Consider the following 19,957-nt stretch of genomic DNA (forward strand, 5'->3'; position numbering starts at 1 on the left):
ATGTATGTATGTATGTATGTATGTATGTATATATGAATCAAAAAAAATTGATCTCTAAAAATAATTATTAATGTAGTTTGAATTATGCATCTCTTCGAGCTTTCAGCAGCTTGGATATGCTAATAATTAAGATGGCATACAGCTCGATGCGGACCAATGAAAGTACTCAGTCTCAGCTAACATTTGCAACCAACAAAAGCTTTTATTATTGCCAGCAGGAAACCAACCTATCATCATTTCTCCAATCACACTATAATGCACCAACTATAGAATGAGTGCAAATGGTATATATTATTTGGTCGGCCGCACAAAATGCATTAAGGACATTAAAGTCCAGAAGTAGAAGAAGAGGAAGCAATTAAAATTATTCATGCATCCATCCTCAATCATTCATGTTGAATGGAAACCCCAAAATCTGTATTGGGTCCACAAACATTTTAACTCTCACGACGCACGGGACCAAACCCAAACTAGGCCCAACCACGAAGACCCAGCTAAGATGTGCCCAGAATTGAACATGCCACATGCACGTCACTTGCAAGCGCATGCGAGGGATTCACCCCATGAAAGGTGGTAATACGGTTGGAACGGGGCTAAGATTCTATGGAAGTGACTCAGATTTGAAATGCACGGACGTCGATTAAAATGTGGGGACCGGATGCCCCCTGCCTAATTTGTCTGGTGGAGTCGCCATCTAGTTTGCCAGTATCAAAATGGCGTTGGGATGACGTATTCACACGCGGAGCAGCCCATGGATCAGAAAGGGCACGCGGAAACTTGGGATCCGCATCAAATATTTTTTGGTGGAAAGGGAGCTAGTGGGGGTTGCTACGTGGATGGGTTGGTCCCTCTCCCTTATTATTCATCCAAAAAAAAAAAAAAAAAAAAAAAAAAAAGCACCCATTGGACCACACGGCGACAGGCGACCCACGCCATTGCAGCTTAGGAATCCGGGTTCCATCAAATCATGGTGCGTGGAAACTGTTGCCCATGTAGCGAACTCCATCCAAGAAATCTTATTTAAATTATTCACCAGTGCCAGCCGCGTGTACCACTTCGTTTGGATCTTGCTGTTTGGATACTGTAGCTTGACGACTGACCGGAGCCGGTTACGTAACACTTTTGGCCCGGCCCAGACCGTTGCCCCATCAAAGACGTTAGCGGGTCCGGTACGCCATCTCCCGCATCCTCTCGTTTACTATCTTACAAGTGGACGGCTCAGATCTCCCGGCCCCCCACCCCGCCGTACACTTCTGGAACGGTCCAGAAGCCCGGAGCGTGCTACGCGTGCTTCCGCAGGTCAGAAGATTCCAGAAGCCTGACGTCACCGTTTCGTCCCAGAAAAATCTCCTCCCTCCCCGCCCGCTCCTCTCTGGGCCATTGGGAGAACGGCGAAGAAATTTTCGGAATTAGAGATTTCCGTCGATCGGACGGTCGAGATCGGGAACCGGCACGAATTCCCGGGTGGGCCGTGTGCCATTCCGCGGAAGATCGCGTCGTGGGATTCCGCTCATTTAAAACGCAACCCCGACCGCCCTCCACTCAATTCGGAGGGAGCCGGGTCACACGTGTGCAGAGTCAGCCGCGTGCCACAGGCGCGTGCGAAAAATCAACCTTTTTTTTTTTCCCATTTTTTTTAAAGACTCTTTCTTCTCTGCCGTTCTGTTCTCAATTTAGATTGTAGGGCGACGGGGCCCTCACTCGACGCAAATTTCGCTCTCTCTCTCTCTCTCTCTTCTCTTCTGTGCTGCTCTCCTCTTCTCTCTCCGCCATAGATTGATTCAACGGGAAACCCTCGCCGTTCTCCACGCACCCTGCCTCCCCCGATCCGCGCACGTTAAGCGCCCTCTCTGTACTGCCACTGTCGCACGGCGGCCTCCGCGGCTTGCCCATTTCTTTCCCTCTCTAGTCGTCGTCGTCGTCGTCGTCGACATCGTCGTCTTCTTGGGGGGGCTGTAGCGTGAGGTGGAACGGCTGCGGGGGACGGGAGCCGCGTTATGCGGTAGTCCGATCGGAGCCGATCTCGCCGCCCCCGTGGGAGGATGATGAGCAAGCGCGCGGAGCCGGAGCTGAAGGAGCTCTACGATCGCACCGACAGGATCGCGGAACCGGAGGCGTGTAAAGATATCCCCTTTCCTTCTGGAGATTAGGATTTCTTGGCTGTCTCTTTGCTTGATCGATTGCATTTAGGGAATTCTTTGCATTCATTTTATCTGTTTTTGTTCAATTCAATGATCCATGTGTTTGATCATGTGTTTGATGGGATCGGTGCTTGTCTTTTGACCGGGGATCTTGATATTTATTCTGTGATGTTTTTAATTTTTCACGATCACTTGGACCGGGAAACTAGGGTTTTTTCCTATCTTTATAGGAGAAAGATTGGATTTTTCGAAACCCTTTCGCATATCAATTTCATGTAGTCTTTGGTTTTAAATTTTTCCGACTTTAGGTGTATGGTGGCCTGTTGTTGTTAATGTAAATAGACACGAGTACAACTTTTTGTTAGGCTTATTGCGTCCATATTCATTTTCTGGAACATAAGAAGGCTGGATTGGAGACCCTTGGACGACTGATTGTTTTGCGGTTTGTCTGCAATAAATACTTCGTGGGCTCTTATATTTGGTTCTCTTGTTAGTCATTGGCCAAAAAATTGTGATCTATATGGTTTCAAATCTGCTTTCTAGATAACACCAGCCCTGGAAGGGAGTTGTCGCGTCCAAGGACGTGTGCATGAGTCGGACCATGAACTTCAAAAGATGAACTCGGTAGGAGGTGAACCTGAGATGAATAGGACAATATCTTATTTTGATTTCTTCTTCTTTTTCTTTTTCTTTTTCCCTGGTGTGTGAATCAGTTATTTATTTATGTTACCAAACGTATCTGATACCTGCCGTATCTAGTTTTTCACATTGCGATGCAAATTTTTAATGATCAATAGAAAAATGATTAGTGGTTGCACTAGAATCTTTGAGCACATTCTGGAAGTTAAAAAATAATGTCACGATGTTCTTGTTTTAAGTTATCAGGAAAATGATTTAGTTACTAAACATTCTGATTATCAGCACACACTGAATGATGTAACAAAGTTATAGTTCATAAGGAGATTTAGGTTCTTACACATTGACGGCACTGAATACTTGTTCCCAGTTGGACATGAGACGGTTCAGTCGGAAACTCCATGTTGACAAGATGCAGGATGAGCGAATTTTGTTTAGCCATTTCGCAAACTCCTTTTAAGCCTGAGACCTATGCGATCAATTTGAATGATGTTTCTTACCAACTCTGTATAATAACAAATGTCTGCTATTGTTTCTGATTTCCATAGACGTCTCTTGGTCTCATAGCCAACCCATCGTACTTTGATAGCGGGGAAGGATTTCTTCCTTTTCAATTATTATTTTTATATTGGTGGGTCTGTTGCGTTTTGCAGATCTTTTGTCGATTATAAGGCTGATAGTACCAGTTGTGGTTTTTTTGAGCATTATTAGAGATATACTTAATGTAGTGCAATACATATAATGACCTAATAACATGATAAAATTGTGATTGCAAGGTTGACAATACATAAATCTTTCTAATTCTGTTGGTTGTACCTGGGAATTTGTTCATAGGTAAGGAAAGACAAAATTGCTTCTGGTACACAAGTTTGTGTCATGTCATAAGGATCTCATTGTTTAGTTGTCATGAGACCATTGATAATATATTATATGTGATGCATTTTATTGTGCTTGCTAAAATTTGCTTTCATTAGTGTAAGATTATTACATGCTATGTTACATGGAACCATCATATTGCATGAAAAATCTTTTAGTCATGTGTGCGGGATACAAATTGATATTCAATCTGGATGATTATTGTCTCCTTGCGAATCGTGTTTCTTTGAAAAGTGTTCTAAAGGTTCTGGGCTCAAATGAACTAAGATGCCTCTTATAGACTCTTCCTTTTATAATAGATGTGATCCAAAAGATGTGACAGTTGCAACAAGCAAATTCCTTGCGCATATTTAAGGATCTCTATGGAGCACGCCACTGAAAATCCCGATGTTGAGAAAACTTAATCTTCTTTCTGTCTAGAAAAAGGTTGAGCTCTTAGTTCTATCTGCAGCAACAAGTTTGACTTTCTTTTAAATTTTATTTTTTAGAACAGTCTTTGTTATTTATACATAGAAAATTGTTATTCATTGCGGGATTTTGATTCAGCATGGCTTTATGGCTTCTGATTTGTGCCTTGGAGGTGGATGCAATTCTTATCATTAAACTATGCCTTCCTTTTCTGTTGTCTAGACATTTTTCTTAGTCTATGGGGATGTTGTTGGAGGTAGGTCTCTGATTTAATAAGTTTTGATTTTACTGTCATGAATTAGCCCTTTCTTCCCCCCAAGTGGTCACTCTATCTTCATGCCAGTCCTTTCTCTTTGCTAAAGTTGTCTTGGACAGGATTGCGCATCAGTTAACTGAGAAGTTGGTGTTTAAGTTTTAAACTGTTTGCTTGGTTAATGTGAAGATACTTATTTTCTTTAGTTACTTGAGATCTAATCCTCTGGAGCTGGTATCTTAAAGGACCTGGTTTATGAATGCAAAAACTTTACTGAGATTATTCCCCATTGATGATATGGACACTTTAAAATCATCTACTTTGTTACATAAAGATCTTTTGGGTAATAAATAGAATTGATATTTAATAAATATTACAAAGCTGTTGAATCCTATACTATGTAGCTTGTTTAATGAAACAGTTCATGTACCCCATGTTGGTTTGAGACATCATATCTATGCTTTTTAGCCAACTTTATTGTAATGCCTTGCCCTTTATTCTAATGATGTTATTTTTAAAATACTTCTTTAAACTTAATTATATGCATTTTTGCCATCTTTGAATTTACTTTCTATTTTAAGTTGCACGATTTTTCCCCCTTTTAGATATGCAGTAGATGTAATGATAAATCAAAGAATGTACAAGGGAGGAAGAAACAAAGAGTTTTCCTCCGTGTATTATGGTTATAAAGTGATGTCAAATTCCAAAAGCAGAGCGAGAAAAAGCATAAATGAGAAGAAAGGACTTTCAGCGAGGGAATGATGTTGAGGGAGTTTTAATTTGTGATTTGACTCCTTAAACCAGATTCCTGATTTCAAAAGGAGAATGAATAGTTTGAGTTCTAAAAGAAGCTGGTTCCTCTTTGCATAACCTTTTTTTTCCAGATGATGATTCTAACCTTATAATAATTTTCATTTTGTGAAAATGGCTAAGGAACATTACTTAGAGTCTCTGCTTTCTGGTGTTCTATCATGCAGTATTTGAAATTCAAAATATCTTCTTTCAGACACGTGTTTCTGTTTGTGATAGTTCTGCGGTTGTTGGGGGTACTTCTGCTGGATGGGCTGTTGCATGCATATTGAAAGCAAAAGTCTTCTTGATTATTTGCTTTCATGATTTCTACCTATCTTTAATTCATGTGTTTGTTCCTTTATAACCTTGGGTGTTATGTTAATTATTGTTTACCTTTTAATGTAGAAGAGAACTCTAGCTGGAAATTTATCAAAGTGCCAAATATGAATTAACATACACAAGTTCATGTGCCGATACACTTCTCATCCATGTTGTTCCAGATCCTTTATGTATCATGTTATACAAGTGCTTTTTTTTGTGAGAGGAAAAGAAAAACAAATATATCATGTTATCCAGGTTTCTGAAATTCTTCGTTTACACTGTTTTTGATAGAGTGTTTTCCGAGCCGGAAAAAGGTGTATAATTATAAACGGCAGTCTTCGAATGAGGGCAGAATCTGGGACATGCAACGTTTGTTCTTCTCCTTGCACCTCTTGTATGCATCGTAACATGTCAGCCACGTTGTCAAAAGTTGAGTGTGGGTTTTCCGGCAATATCTGTGAGAGGAATGAAACTGATAGTTGTTCATTCATTGGTGCCGATGTGCTGCCTCCTCCCAGGAGCAGAGCATGCGATGATCAACAACATGCAAGTAGTGAAATAAGCAATTTATTAAGCACAAGCTCAAGTCATGATTCATATTCTGAAAATGTTGAAAGTAAAGCAATAATGAGGGCTTCTGCTACATGTGCATCTGAAGATGTTGACATGCCTCCAAAAGTGCCTTCAGGTGAAGCAGCAGGAGAAGATCAGCCTCTTTCTAGAATGGCTACTAGTACCAGTCATGGGCTAAATCACTCATGCCGTCACTCTGCGTCTAATTTGCACCATGTGCTGTTCTTACATCAAGACGAAGAGCAGCATGGTGGAGAATGCCATGGGGATAATATGTCATGTATCACTGGAGTCAGAGATGCCAATGTGCCAGCATGTGATCATAATGTTGACCTGGAGAAGAAAGATACATCATGTAGTTCTGCATCGGCCTGTGATATAGTTGCTAAAGAAAATGTAGTGGAGGTACTGGTGGATGGCCATCATGGATCTCATCATGAAATAGAAGCGAGCGAGAGTAAACCAACAGAACTATACACATGCCCTAGGGAATCTTTGAGGAAGAATTCTGGTTCTAGCTCTGTAAATGCTGGCCTTTCTTACAAGTCTGACCTTGCAGAGTTCCCTCCCACAAAAAAAGAATCATCTCCCAAAATACTGGCTTCACATTCGCCTTCGCAAAATGTATATGTTGACCTCAGTTCTGATTCTAAGGATTTGGAAGGGTATCTAACTTCTCAACATCAAGGAGAACCTTCTGACCGCTCGATGAATGATGTGAAATCTTCTTCTGTAGGACCAAGGGTTTCCATGAGTATTGATAGGCAGAAATCTGCTGCACTGCCAAATGATGAAGATAGTAAACTGAGTCATATCAGAGTTTCCTCCTCTTCAAGGACTTTAAAGGACCATGAGTCATGCTTTGAAGCTGAAACTGCAGTGGGTGGTGAGAAACCATCTGATGAATCTACTAAATGTAAGAACACTGGTGAGCAATTTGGAAAGAATAGTTCCTCGTTGGAGGCATCCAATGTGCAAGAGCCTGACATGCAACGTCAGCTGATCAAGGAGGGGGAAAATTCTGAATCAGACAGCGGATTATGTGATGTAAGTACCTTCTTTTTTTTTTGTTCAACTTGGCCATCAAATTATTATAAAAATTCTTGTTCATCCATTTAGGCACTTTTATACTCTTAAATATTCCTTGGTCATTAAAATTTCTCTTTGATCTGTTATGTGCTTTGTTTATAAAAATTGAATTGAAGTTATTCTGTGATACACCAATAAATTTAAATAAAAAACAAGGTGAGCGATTATTGGAAGGTTGTAACTCAAATTTGGTGAGGAGAGTTTGTTTTGTACATGTTTGTGTATACACTTTTTATCAGCGGTTGGGTCTTAGAATTGTATGACTATTAGAGTAAGGAAAAACTGTGATAACACTGCTTCTGAGTTTCACAAAACAAAACAATTTTAGTTAAATCAGTTAGTGCAAACTAAAAGATTATTATATTTATCCTTGTAAGACCTTTGAGAGATAGTAATTGTATGTCAACTTAAATTGCTTGAAGGAGGATTTAGTATGATGGTTACTTGGATTCCAGTTTATCAACTAATAAATTATTTGCTTGCTTTATAATTATAAATTTGCTGCTGGCTTTAGCCTTTCTGCCATGCCATCACAAATTCCAGATGGATGAAGTCATACAATTGCATGCCAGTAGTTCGAGTTAAATGCATTGAAGCCTAAGGCCAACCACCTCCATTAAATTAACAATATCTCAATTTTTCTGTTGTATGAGAAAACTTATGGCTAAATTTTTTGGTTATATACCTAGATGATCCAACTTCTGATATCAAGTTCTTATTATATGAAGTTCCATAGGAGTTAGTGATTTATTTTAAGTTTTTTTTTTTACATTAATTCTTGTATATCTGATTTGTAGCTTCCATGATTTAAAGTTTTGCCCAAAACTTCAAAATTAAACATGCCAATTTTGGCTGGCACCTACTTGAAACAGGGGTCAGATTAGTAGTTTAAGCTGAAACTAGCTTAACTTTAAATAGGCTGTATAAATGAGTAATTTGTACTAATTTCTCATATATCGGGAAGCAGTTTTTCCCAACTAGCAAATTTTGCAAGTTCCCAAAAGATTTGGAAGCCCCGGACAAAAGTTTCTAATGAGATTAAGAGGGAAGGGAAATTTTAGACATAAACTTTGGTATTTTAGAGATCAAAATCTTATTGATTTTTTTTTAAATTTTTGTATGGTAGGTTGCCAAATAATAAAATGGTATATATCTTTTAATCTTTTGAAACACTCTTAACATGATTTTTTGGTACATAATTTTTATGAACATTTAAATTTTTAAGTATATAACTTTTTGAAAATTTATTTTTTTTAGTATCTTTTTGATTCAAATTGCTTTGAGGAATTTTTTTTAGTTATTTGTTAAATACATATGCTTGAGCTATATGTATTCTTTATATTACCTGAAATAGATCCTAACAATATAGTCTGAAATTTTTTTCTTCCAAGGCCTTTCATTTTCTAAATGAGCAAAATGTTCTTTGAGTAACCTACTATATGGATCTCCTGGAATGCCAAAAATTCTTTACATATTCTTCAGATAAGGGTAATGTGGGAATTCACTATAAATGAAAAGGATATGAATTTGAAGAAAGGGGAAAATGGAAATTTAGAATATTGCAAAAATGTTTTTTATAGTGTCCCCTTATATATGAGGAATAAATGATAGCTACTGTTGATGGTAAGATTTAAAGCCTAGTATTGGTCCTTGTCTTGATTTGGTCCTGGATCGCTGCAGTGATGGGACAGACCAAAATGATCATTAACAATGATAATGAAGAGAAAAAAAAAAATAGTGTCTCGAGATTGCAGGCTGTCCCAAGTGTCGGCATGCAACCATCCCGATCTATCTGGGCTGATACCAACTAGGAAGGTCGGAATGTCCTGGTTGAGAGGTGTCTCTGGTGCATCCAATGTACGGTTCTTTCATCAGAATGTCCCTCCCCTTTTACACTATGAAGTCTAGGAACACAAACTGGCTGCTAATAGATAATATACTCAAACTGCATCAGTCTCTCTTTCAGAAGGCTTGAGCTTGGCCAACTTGCGAGATAGCTTGGTGGGCTATGAGGAGACTAAGCTTGAGGAGGACAATTAAATGTTCATGTCTGACTTATTCCATATCTGACTCATAAAATGCCCTTTTTCCTAAAATAAATGTTGGGACTGGGTCGGTAAAGTACTGTCTCAAAGTTGCCCAAGCAGTTGCTTATAATTCAAGCCATTATAAAATTGCCTAGGTAAACTAGCACTTAAGAATGTTAGGTTTTTAGAGCTAAAGATGGAGATGTGGTTCAAAAAGTTGCTTCGCACTTACTGGTAAAATAAAGGGTTGGGATTGAAAGAAATCTAAATAACAAATATTTACTCTTCATATCATATTGTCAAATATGATCAGGTGCTCTGTTATAGTTTCGCAAGCAATTGCTTATAACTCAGGCCATTATAAAATTGCTAGGTAGACTATCAGAAATGTAGATTGAAGTGTTGCTTCGTATTCACTGGTACAATAAAGGGTTGAGATTGGAAGAAATCAAAATAACAACCATTTATTCTTCATATCGTTTTGCTAGTTTTGCAATCAATAAGATTGAGAGTTGGGACAGTAGGATTTGATTTGGTTGCTTTTCCCAATTGTAGAGATACGTGCTGGAGGGGCAATGGAGTTAATGGAAGGTTTATGGAAATTCTGTTGTTTGGATGAAACCAGGGAAAGTAAAGGAAGAAAAGACAGATTAAAGGTAGCATTTGTTGTGATCTGCAAAGAAAATGTCGATTCAATTCACCATTAAGGACTAAGAACAATTGTCACTTTGTAATCATGATTAGGTCCATATATAGAACCCTAAGGAAGCAATAGGAGGTGAAACATAATATAAGCTTGGCTATTTTGATAGCTTTTCCAAATTTCAGTTAAATGCTTTAGAAGACTTGTGGTACTGTTCAGTTACCACTACTAAACTTATGCTCTTCATTGATAGATGGATGGTTAAAATAATTAAGAAATATGTCCATCCACCCTGTTTGATGAGAATAATCATTAAGTCGATCAATGGACCATTGGATTAGGCCTCTTGCACCCATAACCTGGCTTAATTTCAGCTTAAAACTATGATAAACATGGCAGCTAAACTATGATTTTTGCTATTGCTGTTGAATGAATCATTTAACAGAACAAAATCTAGTCCCATCATCAACCACATAGTGATTTCTTGAAGGGGCTGAAAGGAGGAGCTGCAAGGTGTAATTAGCACAATGGTTGGTCTATTGGTTCTTTCAGCAACGGTATAATTGCAAATATTTACTCATTGTTGTCAGGGCTCTGTTTTTTTTTGTGATAGTTGTCAGGGCTCTGTTGAAGTTGATGTACCTAAATGTTGGGTTTGATTGGATTCCTTATCATATTCACTGGAGGGTAATACATATATATGAAGTTTTGATCAGCTAGTGCTGGCTTTTCAACTTACTGGAAAAAATATGAGACCAAGTATGCACATGGTTGGTTTAATAATGAGTTTTTGCTTGTCATATCAGATTAGGAGACAACAATTGCATTTTCTAAGTTTATCACAAAGCATGATGCCTCTTATGTGAATCTGATTCCATGAATGATGGGTCTATCTAGTGATTATGTCATTACTCTTTTGTTAATAACGAATCATATGTTATCGATCTGGAAGCTTTTTGTATATCCTACTCTTTATGAATAAAGGAAGGAAAGTTAATTATGAACATGCGTGCTGCCTGCAGGGGCTTAGACATATCTTTCTTTGTTTTCTTGCTTGAACTGACCCTGAGCAGTTGCGTGAAGGCTTTTTAGCAATAAATCTTTTGTGCAGCTGCCATAGAGGAGATGATTTATGTATAGCTTTTGGATAGTTATACAACGATATATCATCTGATGTTGTTCTCAACTGTTGAAGTGCGACTAATACTTTACATAGTTGAGGTTGTATTTGACAGCTTTTGCTGTGAAGGTGAAGTAGCTTTCATATTTTTGCCGTGCTCTCCTAACAGCCATGATTGATATATGATACTTAACGTATGGTGATAGTTTTATGACATATATTTTACTCTGATGAATTGATGGAACTGAAAATGTTAAACTTCGGCTTCATATTTCTTGCCTTTTCTTATGTTGCAACAAGTCCATGTGATACATGTTATGTTACTTGTTTCAGGTAAAGGTATGTGATATATGTGGGGATGCAGGTGTGGAGGAACTTCTAGCTATCTGTAGCAGATGCAGTGATGGTGCAGAGCACACGTAAGCCCTTATTGATTTTCAATTGTATTGTATCCTAATTAATCTATCTCTTAATATGATTTTCGTTTGATGCTAATGCTTGAAAATTGTTCACTATTAACCAGTTACTGCATGCAAATTAAGTTGGACAAAATTCCAGAAGGTGAATGGTTTTGTGAAGAATGCCAACTCAAGGAGGATGCGGAAAACAAAAAAGTGGATAAATCTGATTCAATTTCTGAAACATCAAAAGAAGACAACTTGAAAGGAAAAAGTACTTTCAACCCTAAAAATTTAGCTAAGTTGGATATTGAAGCTATCGGTACGGAAGTGAGAGGGTCTACCAAAGGAATGCGAAGTCCACAAAAATCAGGCAAGATGCATGCAGACAGCCAGGAGGTTACTTCAATGAACAGCAAAAAGATTTCTGAGATGGATGGTGGGTCCATAGGAACAACCAGTCCAAGGAAAAATGCTGTCTTGTCTCAAGTAAGTTCATTTAAGAGCCTGGATATGGGAAAGGTAAAGCCAACCAACCTGTCTCCATCCCCCAAAGGTCAGTTGGCAAATAGTTTCCAGGCCAACTCCCGCTCACATACCTCAAGCTCTAACCCATCAAGAGTTCAAGCACAACTTCATTCACCTCGAGGTAAATTTGCATGCATTTATAATTTTTGTATAATATATGCAGACGATTTTCAGTTGAATCATGCTTCAGGGAAGTTTTAAAATTTATAAATATTTTCTTTTCATAGGGCCTCTCTCAAAGCAGCTTTCATTTAATAACTCAAACATGAAGCCAAAAGTCAGACAGTTGATGAATAATTTACCTCAGAAGCAAAAAATTATGAGAGAATATGTTTCCAGCAACAGTAGGAAGGATGGAGTAGTCAAAACAATGACTAAATCTGCATCATTTAAAAGTGTGAGCTCAGGCCGCTCCAATATTGAATCAGTAAATAAACTGCAATCACTTAATTCACCTCGAGCTGATGAACTTAAAGGTTGGAAACCAGTGAAAGAAAGGAACATGGTGGAAAGGAAGAATTCTTTTGTTCTAGATTGTCCTGTTGTTAGTCCGTCACCATCAGCTGGCACATCTATCCCAAAGGTGGATCTGAAGAGTTCACAGCATAATGGAAATTTAACTCCTAAGTCTGAAAAAGTATCAGAAAATGCAAAGGATTCAGGTAAATAGTATCTCTTTAGAGGACTTGTAACTGGCATTCCTTTTATTTGGCTACATTGTGATGCTGTTTAAATATTAATTATGTTCATTCCTGTTTTGCTATTGTGATAGGACGTAGCGAAGTGAAGAAGAAAACATCAAATGCATCTAAAAGATATGAACTGTGCAATTCTGAGGATCAAAGGTCATGCCAAGTTGTCCCTAAGGAAGGTTCTCATGCAAATCCCACTGTTATTGATAGCTCACACTGTGATGCTGACTCAGTTTTGGAATGCAGTGTGACTCAGGTTCCAGAATCCTCCCCTAGAGAACATAAAATCAATGATTCTACCCATTCTAGCACTTCAAGGCAGGCATCTTCAACTGGTGGTCGAGTATTACATTGTCATAAATGCAATGAAACGGGCCACACAACACAGTTCTGCCCAATTGACAAACTTAGCATATCTGCTCTTAAACCTTCTGCTGACCGAAGGGAGGGCAGTAGTAATAGCAATAAGTGCAGAGATGCAAGTGAAGCTGCAAAAATGAGAACAAAGAAGAGAAATAAATTGCCAGACCAGTCTGGATGTTCAATGCCAAGTACTGAAGTTAATTATGAAGTAGCTTCCAAAGATTTCCAGTCAAATTCAAGTGGTCTGAAGAGCTTGCCTCTGGAAGGGACATCTGATGGGAAAGTTATTTTGAGATGCTCTGATGCTGATTTGGGCAGAAAAGAACTTGAGATTTATGCACAGCAAGCAAAACACCCAGTTGAAGCCTCATTTCTTCCTAAAGAATGTGATTCAAATGCCATTCTTACCAATTCTGATAGTTCAAATGCGAATTCTTCAACTCAAATTTTGCCTGATCAATCTTCTTTACTTGCAAATCCATTTAGAGCTTCAGCAATCCCAGAACACAAATATATATGGCAGTATGATATCTTTCTTGCTCGATTTTTTATTTCAGATGGTTTATTTGAGAGTTTAAATTTGTTTCTCATAATTAACTGAACTTTGTTGATGTATAATAATTCATATCCTTTATTCTCTACAGAGGTGGTTTTGAGGTGCTTAGGACCGGAAGACTTCCTGAATTTTTTGATGGGATTCAAGCTCACTTGTCAACTTGTGCATCGTCTAAAGTGCTCGAAGTAGTCAGTCAGTTTCCTGGCAAACTGCAATTGGATGAAGTTCCTTGCCTTAGGTTGTGGCCAGTTCAGTTTCAGGGAATGAGTCCTAAGGAAGATAATATTGCCCTTTTTTTCTTTGCTAAAGATATTGAGAGGTTTGATTGCTGTTTTTCTCTTTTTTATAAACTATTATTATTATTTTAAGATCTAGAATTTTATGGATATTTATTTCGTTGGTTTTGATACAGTTATGAAAGTACTTATGGGAAGCTGTTGGAAAATATGCTTAAAAGAGATTTAGCCCTTAGAGGGAACATCAGTGAGGTTGAGCTGCTTATTTTCCCATCAAATAAGCTACCAGAAAACTGCCAACGTAAGAAACAGGATTTATGTAATCAACTGTAATAAGGGCATTTATTTCATATGCCCGTGCTTTTGATAGATTGTTGCATGCAAACATGATTTTATATGATTTCCTTCCCTCTATCCGGTATTGCTAATTGCAATTTAAAAATATCATCTGTGATAAGATGCTTTATTTGTTTTCAGGTTGGAACATGTTATTCTTCCTCTGGGGTGTCTTTAGAGGAAGGAGGACAGACTGCTTCAAAGTGCTGCCCGATTTACAGAAGCAGCCTTGTTGGTTCAAGTTGAGCACAGATCCTTTGGTTCAAGAAATTTCTTTCCCTCTTTTTGAAGCTTCTACCTCTCAGAAAATAAATTCCCATGAGAGTTCAGAAAAGGAATTTTCTAGGAGTGATAGATTACTGAAAGTGAAGGCAGTGAAATCCAGTATTCAGGTGGATTTTCTGCCTACTTCTTCTTCTGGTATCGAGGATAAGATCTGCAACACACAGGAGTCCTTTTTTGTTCAAAATTCTTCGTGTCAGCGAGCTGCTGAGAGTCGGCAGCCATCAGAGCTTGTTTCAGATTCATTTCCTGTAAGCTGCTTGTCAGATAGACTATGCCAGCTGCGCAGCTCACTTGGTGCTTGTCCCGTGCCTGACCTTCAGATGAGTGCCATGGAATCGTGCCCTGCTTTGAAAAGGGAGGCCACTTTCCTGGTAAAGCTTTATTTTCCTGAAGGATTGAAGCCTACAATGCCCTTTGCTTCTTGATTATAATTGCTGCATATAATGTTTTCATTGTCAGAATAGCTTACAACTGCTAGTGCAATATTTTGCATCTTTATTTGTGGATGCTGCATCTGCTATATTGCTCATTATGCATCATGTGATTGCTGAAATGTACACGATTTTGTTTGTTTACATCATTGCCGTCATTTTTATTTGGTTTTTTTTCCTTTTTTTTTTTGGGAATGAGGGTTGTAACTATTTTCACAATTACATTAGTGTATTTACATCTGCGTACCTGTATAGTTGTTTTCCATGGGCTGTTTACATGTTTCTTGAGATTAACATGTTTTTTCATGTCATTGACTCCAGTTGCTAAAAATGCTGCCACAAATGAAATCGCACACACATACGTACCAACATATGAGTATATACACGTTGGTATTGGGAAGAAATCTAAAGACATCTGGTTTACTGTTGTTATGGACCTCTGAATGAGCAAACCTGAACAGGACTTTGAACATTCTGGACCAAGTTATCGAAAATTGAATTTGTCTTCATTCACCAGTTCTTATAGACAAAATCATGTTGCTCCCAGCTTATTTTTCTGATAATCCAAATTGGACTCGCAAGTGCCTACTTGTGCCATCTTTATTTTATGTTCCACGTATCTAAATAACCTCTTATATGGGTGTTTTTTTTATGTATGGAGAAGGATGACCTGAGTGAACATGACTTCACCAATAGCCCCTTGTCACCTGTAGATAGATCCAGAGCAAGCTAGAACTATCACTAGCAGATTCGTAGCTGTCAACGGTTTTTTGATGGTTTTTGTGTAGTAGGAATTTATGACATTCATAGATGTCCTGGTTGTATTTAAATAGCTGAGGATGAGGTTAAATGACTGGCTTCTTAGATGGTGAACAATACAAATTGTAGGGGAAATTTAGGTATGGCCCCTGGCTAACTGCCACCTAATGTTTAGGCAATGTTCCCTGGGTTTTATTTCTGGCTCTTCATTTGGATGGCTTTTTTAGTTTAGGTTCCATGCATCCGTACAAGTGTGTATAGAGCAGGCACACCTGTGTATGGCAGCAACAATACATGAAAAACCATAGTCATAAGTTCAGTGTTCGGGAACAATTCGGGCTGGATGTAATGATTCGGAAGTCGGGAAAAATCCAGAAAATTTGTCAAAAGTTTGGATAATAAAAGAAATAGAAAAAACGACAGAATTTAAAAAAAAACAGGCTTCATAAAATATTCTTAATCCTTTTTTTTCACTTATAGGAGAGGCAAATATAACATATAATAGAAAGAAACATCACCACTAGCAATCATATATGGTATCATTAATTTGTAATATATAAAAAATTCTTAAAATCATAACATTTTGAATAATTCGAGAGTAATTGAATAGTCTAACATACAAATGAAATTTTTTTTAAATTTTTTAAGCGATAGAGTAATTTATAGAAGTTTTTAAATCATAACATACAATTGGTTGATGCAAGTGATGTAACATCTAACTCATAAACTGATGTAAAATAGAGCTTATTCTAATTATGCAAGTAAAACAATATGAACTAAAGACAGACTAACACCTGTATCTTAACAATGTCTAAGATCATTACCAACAATTCCTATTCTGAATACAAAAATGTAGTCGTTGTCTAGGCAATGCACCTTGTCTGCTTGCTTACAATTCTTTCCGCATCGTCTTGACAATTCTAAGTGAATTGATTTAGGTTAAATTGAATTTTTCCCTTTTCAGTGTGAACTACTTAAAGCTGTTGAATGTGAAGATTAATGTGAATTACTGACAATGATATTACTTTGTTAATCATTTATATTTCACATTTTTTATTAAGATGTAATGTATGTGAGTCATTTCCAGATATGTGGGTGTGCACTTTAAGATCAAAGATACTGTTATAGTGTTTGTAACTTTCTAGGATTAGTATTTCTATTTTTGATAAGTTAAAAGAAAGTTTTCTCCTGATTTAATATTTTGGTCTTGTAAGCAAGGATGCATATGCAATATAATTTTAGAGCATATCGGTTGTTATATTTGGATTTGTTGTTTTAGTCTTTCTAGGCTGAAAGCCTGAAGGTCTGAAACATTATAAATTCATTTGCAGACTAACAAAAAAATTTTAAGCAAATTGCATGCAAAAAATTGTACACAATCTAATTGTTGAACAATCAACAATGTAAATATTTATAGAAGTATGATTGCCATCATATCAAGTTCCATTATATAACTTTTGATTTCCAGTTATTGAAAATTTTAAAAGGGTGACAATTAGATATATTTCACCTAAACGCCTATACTACAATCTAGCAAATCTGAACTTAAATTTTGAAAATCCAATATCTAGGGAACTTGTCGAGTATATGATACATAGAGATCCTTTTATCCTTACAAAAATGAAATCTCAGAGACCTAAAAGGTCTTCTACCAAAAAAAAAAAGCCTAAAAGGTCATCTTTAGGAAAATCTTCCATTCACTTTTAACTTCTCCAATTAAAAGTCCCAAAATTCTATGTTTAGACTTGAGAAAATACTAACAAGAGGTAATGTTTATCATCCATGAGTAAGTGTGCCCTTTTATTAGACAATGAGGGGTGGCTTAAAAATTGATAGAATCTACCCTAGTATGTTTAAATAAATGGACAAATGGCTCATCTTGGTCCTTGTAGCCAAAATTGGATGAGATCAGTTAGTTTTGACTACATATAACTGAAACTGAGTTTTAAGGACACTTGATGGGTGGATGAGGTTTTTATTTTTGTGATTTTGTTTTTGTTTATCCTATTTAAAATACTTTCTATCAAAAGGGGAAAAAAAGAAAAGAAGAATCCGGCAATACATTTATGTATGGTACTGACTGCACATTGTTGTCCAAATATTGTCCAGTTGTTGCTTTTTTTAAACTGTCTGACAACTTTAAAAACCATTATGCAGTTTGGCATTAGGAGATCTGATTGCCATTGTTGTCAAAGACATATGTTTGATGATGCATTTTCCTATCAACCTTGTATGTTTGATGAATCTTTTTCCTAGGAGCCCTTGAGCATTGGCCAATTTATGTGTGAATGCAGAATGCCATTCGAGTGCAGTTTGAGCAGAAGCTCCTGTCATTGGCTAATTTGCACCTGCCTTTGCCACATCACAAATTTAATTCATTTAGGATATAGCACATTTAGGAAACAGCGTTGGTTCAAGGACAGAGGTATTTTAGCTTTCCCAATTTTAATTCATCTGTGACCATTTCTTTCTCAAAACAACTGTTTAGGAGTCTTTGATTGAAAGAGGTTAATAAATTTTTTTGGTTGATCAATATCTGAATTGACTACTAGTCCATGCTAGCTAAATATTTGTTGTTTCTGATCACCAGTCGTGTTAATCTCTAGTATTTATGCATGCTTGTCTTATCTCACATGAACTAATTGCAATTAATGTATACCCTTCTTTTCATCATGCTTAGATTGTTGTTGCTTTTGTGGCATGTGGCATGAGATCCTCAGAGCTTACCCATCTGCGTGCAGGGGAACGCTAGCTATGATATTGATGGCAAAACCCCAGTTCACGTTCGTGCAACCAGCATAGAAAATCTGAACAGTGCATTGCCTGCACAATCAACACACTCAATTTCTTCATATTTTGGGCAAGGTGCTTTTTCTTTCAGTAGTGCTTGCATGATTTGTCCAGGATATTTCTGCTCAATTTCTTTTTGCTTGCTCAACGAACAGGTGGTAAAGGCAGCAGAAATTGTGAAAAAATGAGGGAGAAAGAAAGATCAATGAAAGATGAAGCTGGGACAGATAGCGAGCAACAGGAACATCTGATGGAGATTGACAATCTCAGCTGGGAGTCAAGGCCTAGCAAGAAACGTTCATACTCACCTTCCTTAGAGACAGTTACCCACACTTTTTGTGAACCCTCAAAGAGTACTGATGAAATGATGCTTTGGAGTGAGAGAGCAAACATCAGTTCTATTAAAAATGAAATAGAATACAAGAAGATTAGGAGTTGCAGCGAGAGACATGCTTCTAGGGATGAAAATGCATTTTGTAGTTTATCGTTACGTCCTTTGCTATCTAGCTACATCAATGAGCAGCAGCATATGGATGGTTTCTGCAATGGAAAAGAAATGACTGAGAACACAAGGAGTGCTGAAAGGTATTTCTTTCCTGTGGATTTGGGTCCTGTGAGAAATGTTGTATCAGAGAACAGACATGTTCTTTCTTTGGACAATGAAGACATGCCAGAATCCAGTACTCCAGATCTTGAACTTGCACTTGGAGGCAAGAAAAAATCATCAGAAAAGGAAGTCCTGTCATTTCTTTTCCCTTTGGTTGACAGAAAAAGCAGCCGATATAAACTGCCCGGTCCTGCAGTGGATGATGAAGATGATATGTCAGCATCACTCTCTCTATCCCTGGCCTTTCCTGGCACAGAGAAGAAACAAACAGACAAACCCATTATAAGAACCGAGCAACTTTTGCCGGAGAGGCCTTGCGTTAACACTTCTTTACTTCTGTTTGGCAGCTTTACCGATGCTTAAATCCAGTTGCGATTGTATATGCCCTGTAAATTGCCACCTAAATATACTTAGATGATCAGAAGGGGAAGCATCAGAGACCTTGCCCATATGTTCATGACAAAATCCATTTCTTTTTTCAACTTATAACTTTTTCCCCTCCTTCCAATCACTACTTGTTTTTAGAGTGCAGAGTTACGGCTGTCTGTATATAAGAGAAAGAAAGCCAAATCTTAAAATTATGCGGAAACTCTCTGGATATGTTACTGTTAAGTCCTTGTATATTTTCTTTGTTTTATCATGCTTTTCCAAAAGATGAATATTTCAGGTGGTTTTAGCTGTGGTCTAAATAATGATTATTAGTGAGATGCTCGTGATGGCACCTAAGAAGGTAACCAAAGCTTGTCGTGGGGATAGGCGGTATACCATTAGTTGTGCTTGGTTAGGTTGGCAGTGATAAATCATGTGCTGCTCTGTGGCTTGCTGCAGTGTGTTTAGCTTCCAAAGCTGATGGTTCTATTCCTCTCTCATGTGTTGTCACTGGCTTTTGAGACGCCAATTTCCCAGCTTTGATGGTAACATATGTGGAGGGTATCGTTAGCTTTGGAGTAGCTAGCAAATCTTGGGACTATAGCAGATGATATGCTCGTGGAGAATGCTTGATGGCCTAAAAATGTATCTGCATTCTGAGGCAACCAGTTTGCTATAATCTATTTGTTCGTTTATTGTTTGTTGCAGCATGTACTGGGCATATTTTT

General features: G+C 37.6%; 1 protein-coding gene across 9 annotated transcripts; it reads left to right on the top strand.

The window, feature by feature from the left end:
• The first annotated feature begins 1,664 nt into the window (after positions 1-1,664).
• On the top strand, positions 1,665-19,513 carry LOC103704691 (protein PARALOG OF AIPP2-like). 9 transcript variants are annotated; one of them, XM_088723903.2, is made up of 14 exons: positions 1,665-2,118; positions 3,953-4,079; positions 5,512-5,596; positions 5,719-7,047; positions 11,213-11,298; positions 11,403-11,926; positions 12,033-12,467; positions 12,578-12,650; positions 12,744-13,382; positions 13,505-13,735; positions 13,829-13,953; positions 14,130-14,644; positions 18,205-18,328; positions 18,409-19,513. In XM_088723903.2, the coding sequence occupies exons 4-14, from the start codon at positions 5,770-5,772 to the stop codon at positions 19,221-19,223; spliced, it is 4,845 nt and encodes a 1,614-aa protein (XP_088580029.2). In that variant the 5' UTR covers positions 1,665-2,118; positions 3,953-4,079; positions 5,512-5,596; positions 5,719-5,769; the 3' UTR covers positions 19,224-19,513. The 9 variants fall into 9 exon arrangements, with proteins under 9 accessions (XP_088580029.2, XP_088580028.2, XP_088580026.2 ...); XM_088723902.2 differs by having other exon boundaries at positions 12,578-13,382; XM_088723904.2 differs by lacking the exon at positions 5,512-5,596 and having other exon boundaries at positions 1,676-2,116.
• The last annotated feature ends 444 nt before the right edge of the window (positions 19,514-19,957 follow it).

Source organism: Phoenix dactylifera, chromosome 6, assembly GCF_051530095.1.
Source record: "Phoenix dactylifera cultivar Ajwa chromosome 6, Ajwa_hap1_PhDact_Kaust_v1.1, whole genome shotgun sequence".
Lineage (NCBI taxonomy): Eukaryota > Viridiplantae > Streptophyta > Magnoliopsida > Arecales > Arecaceae > Phoenix > Phoenix dactylifera.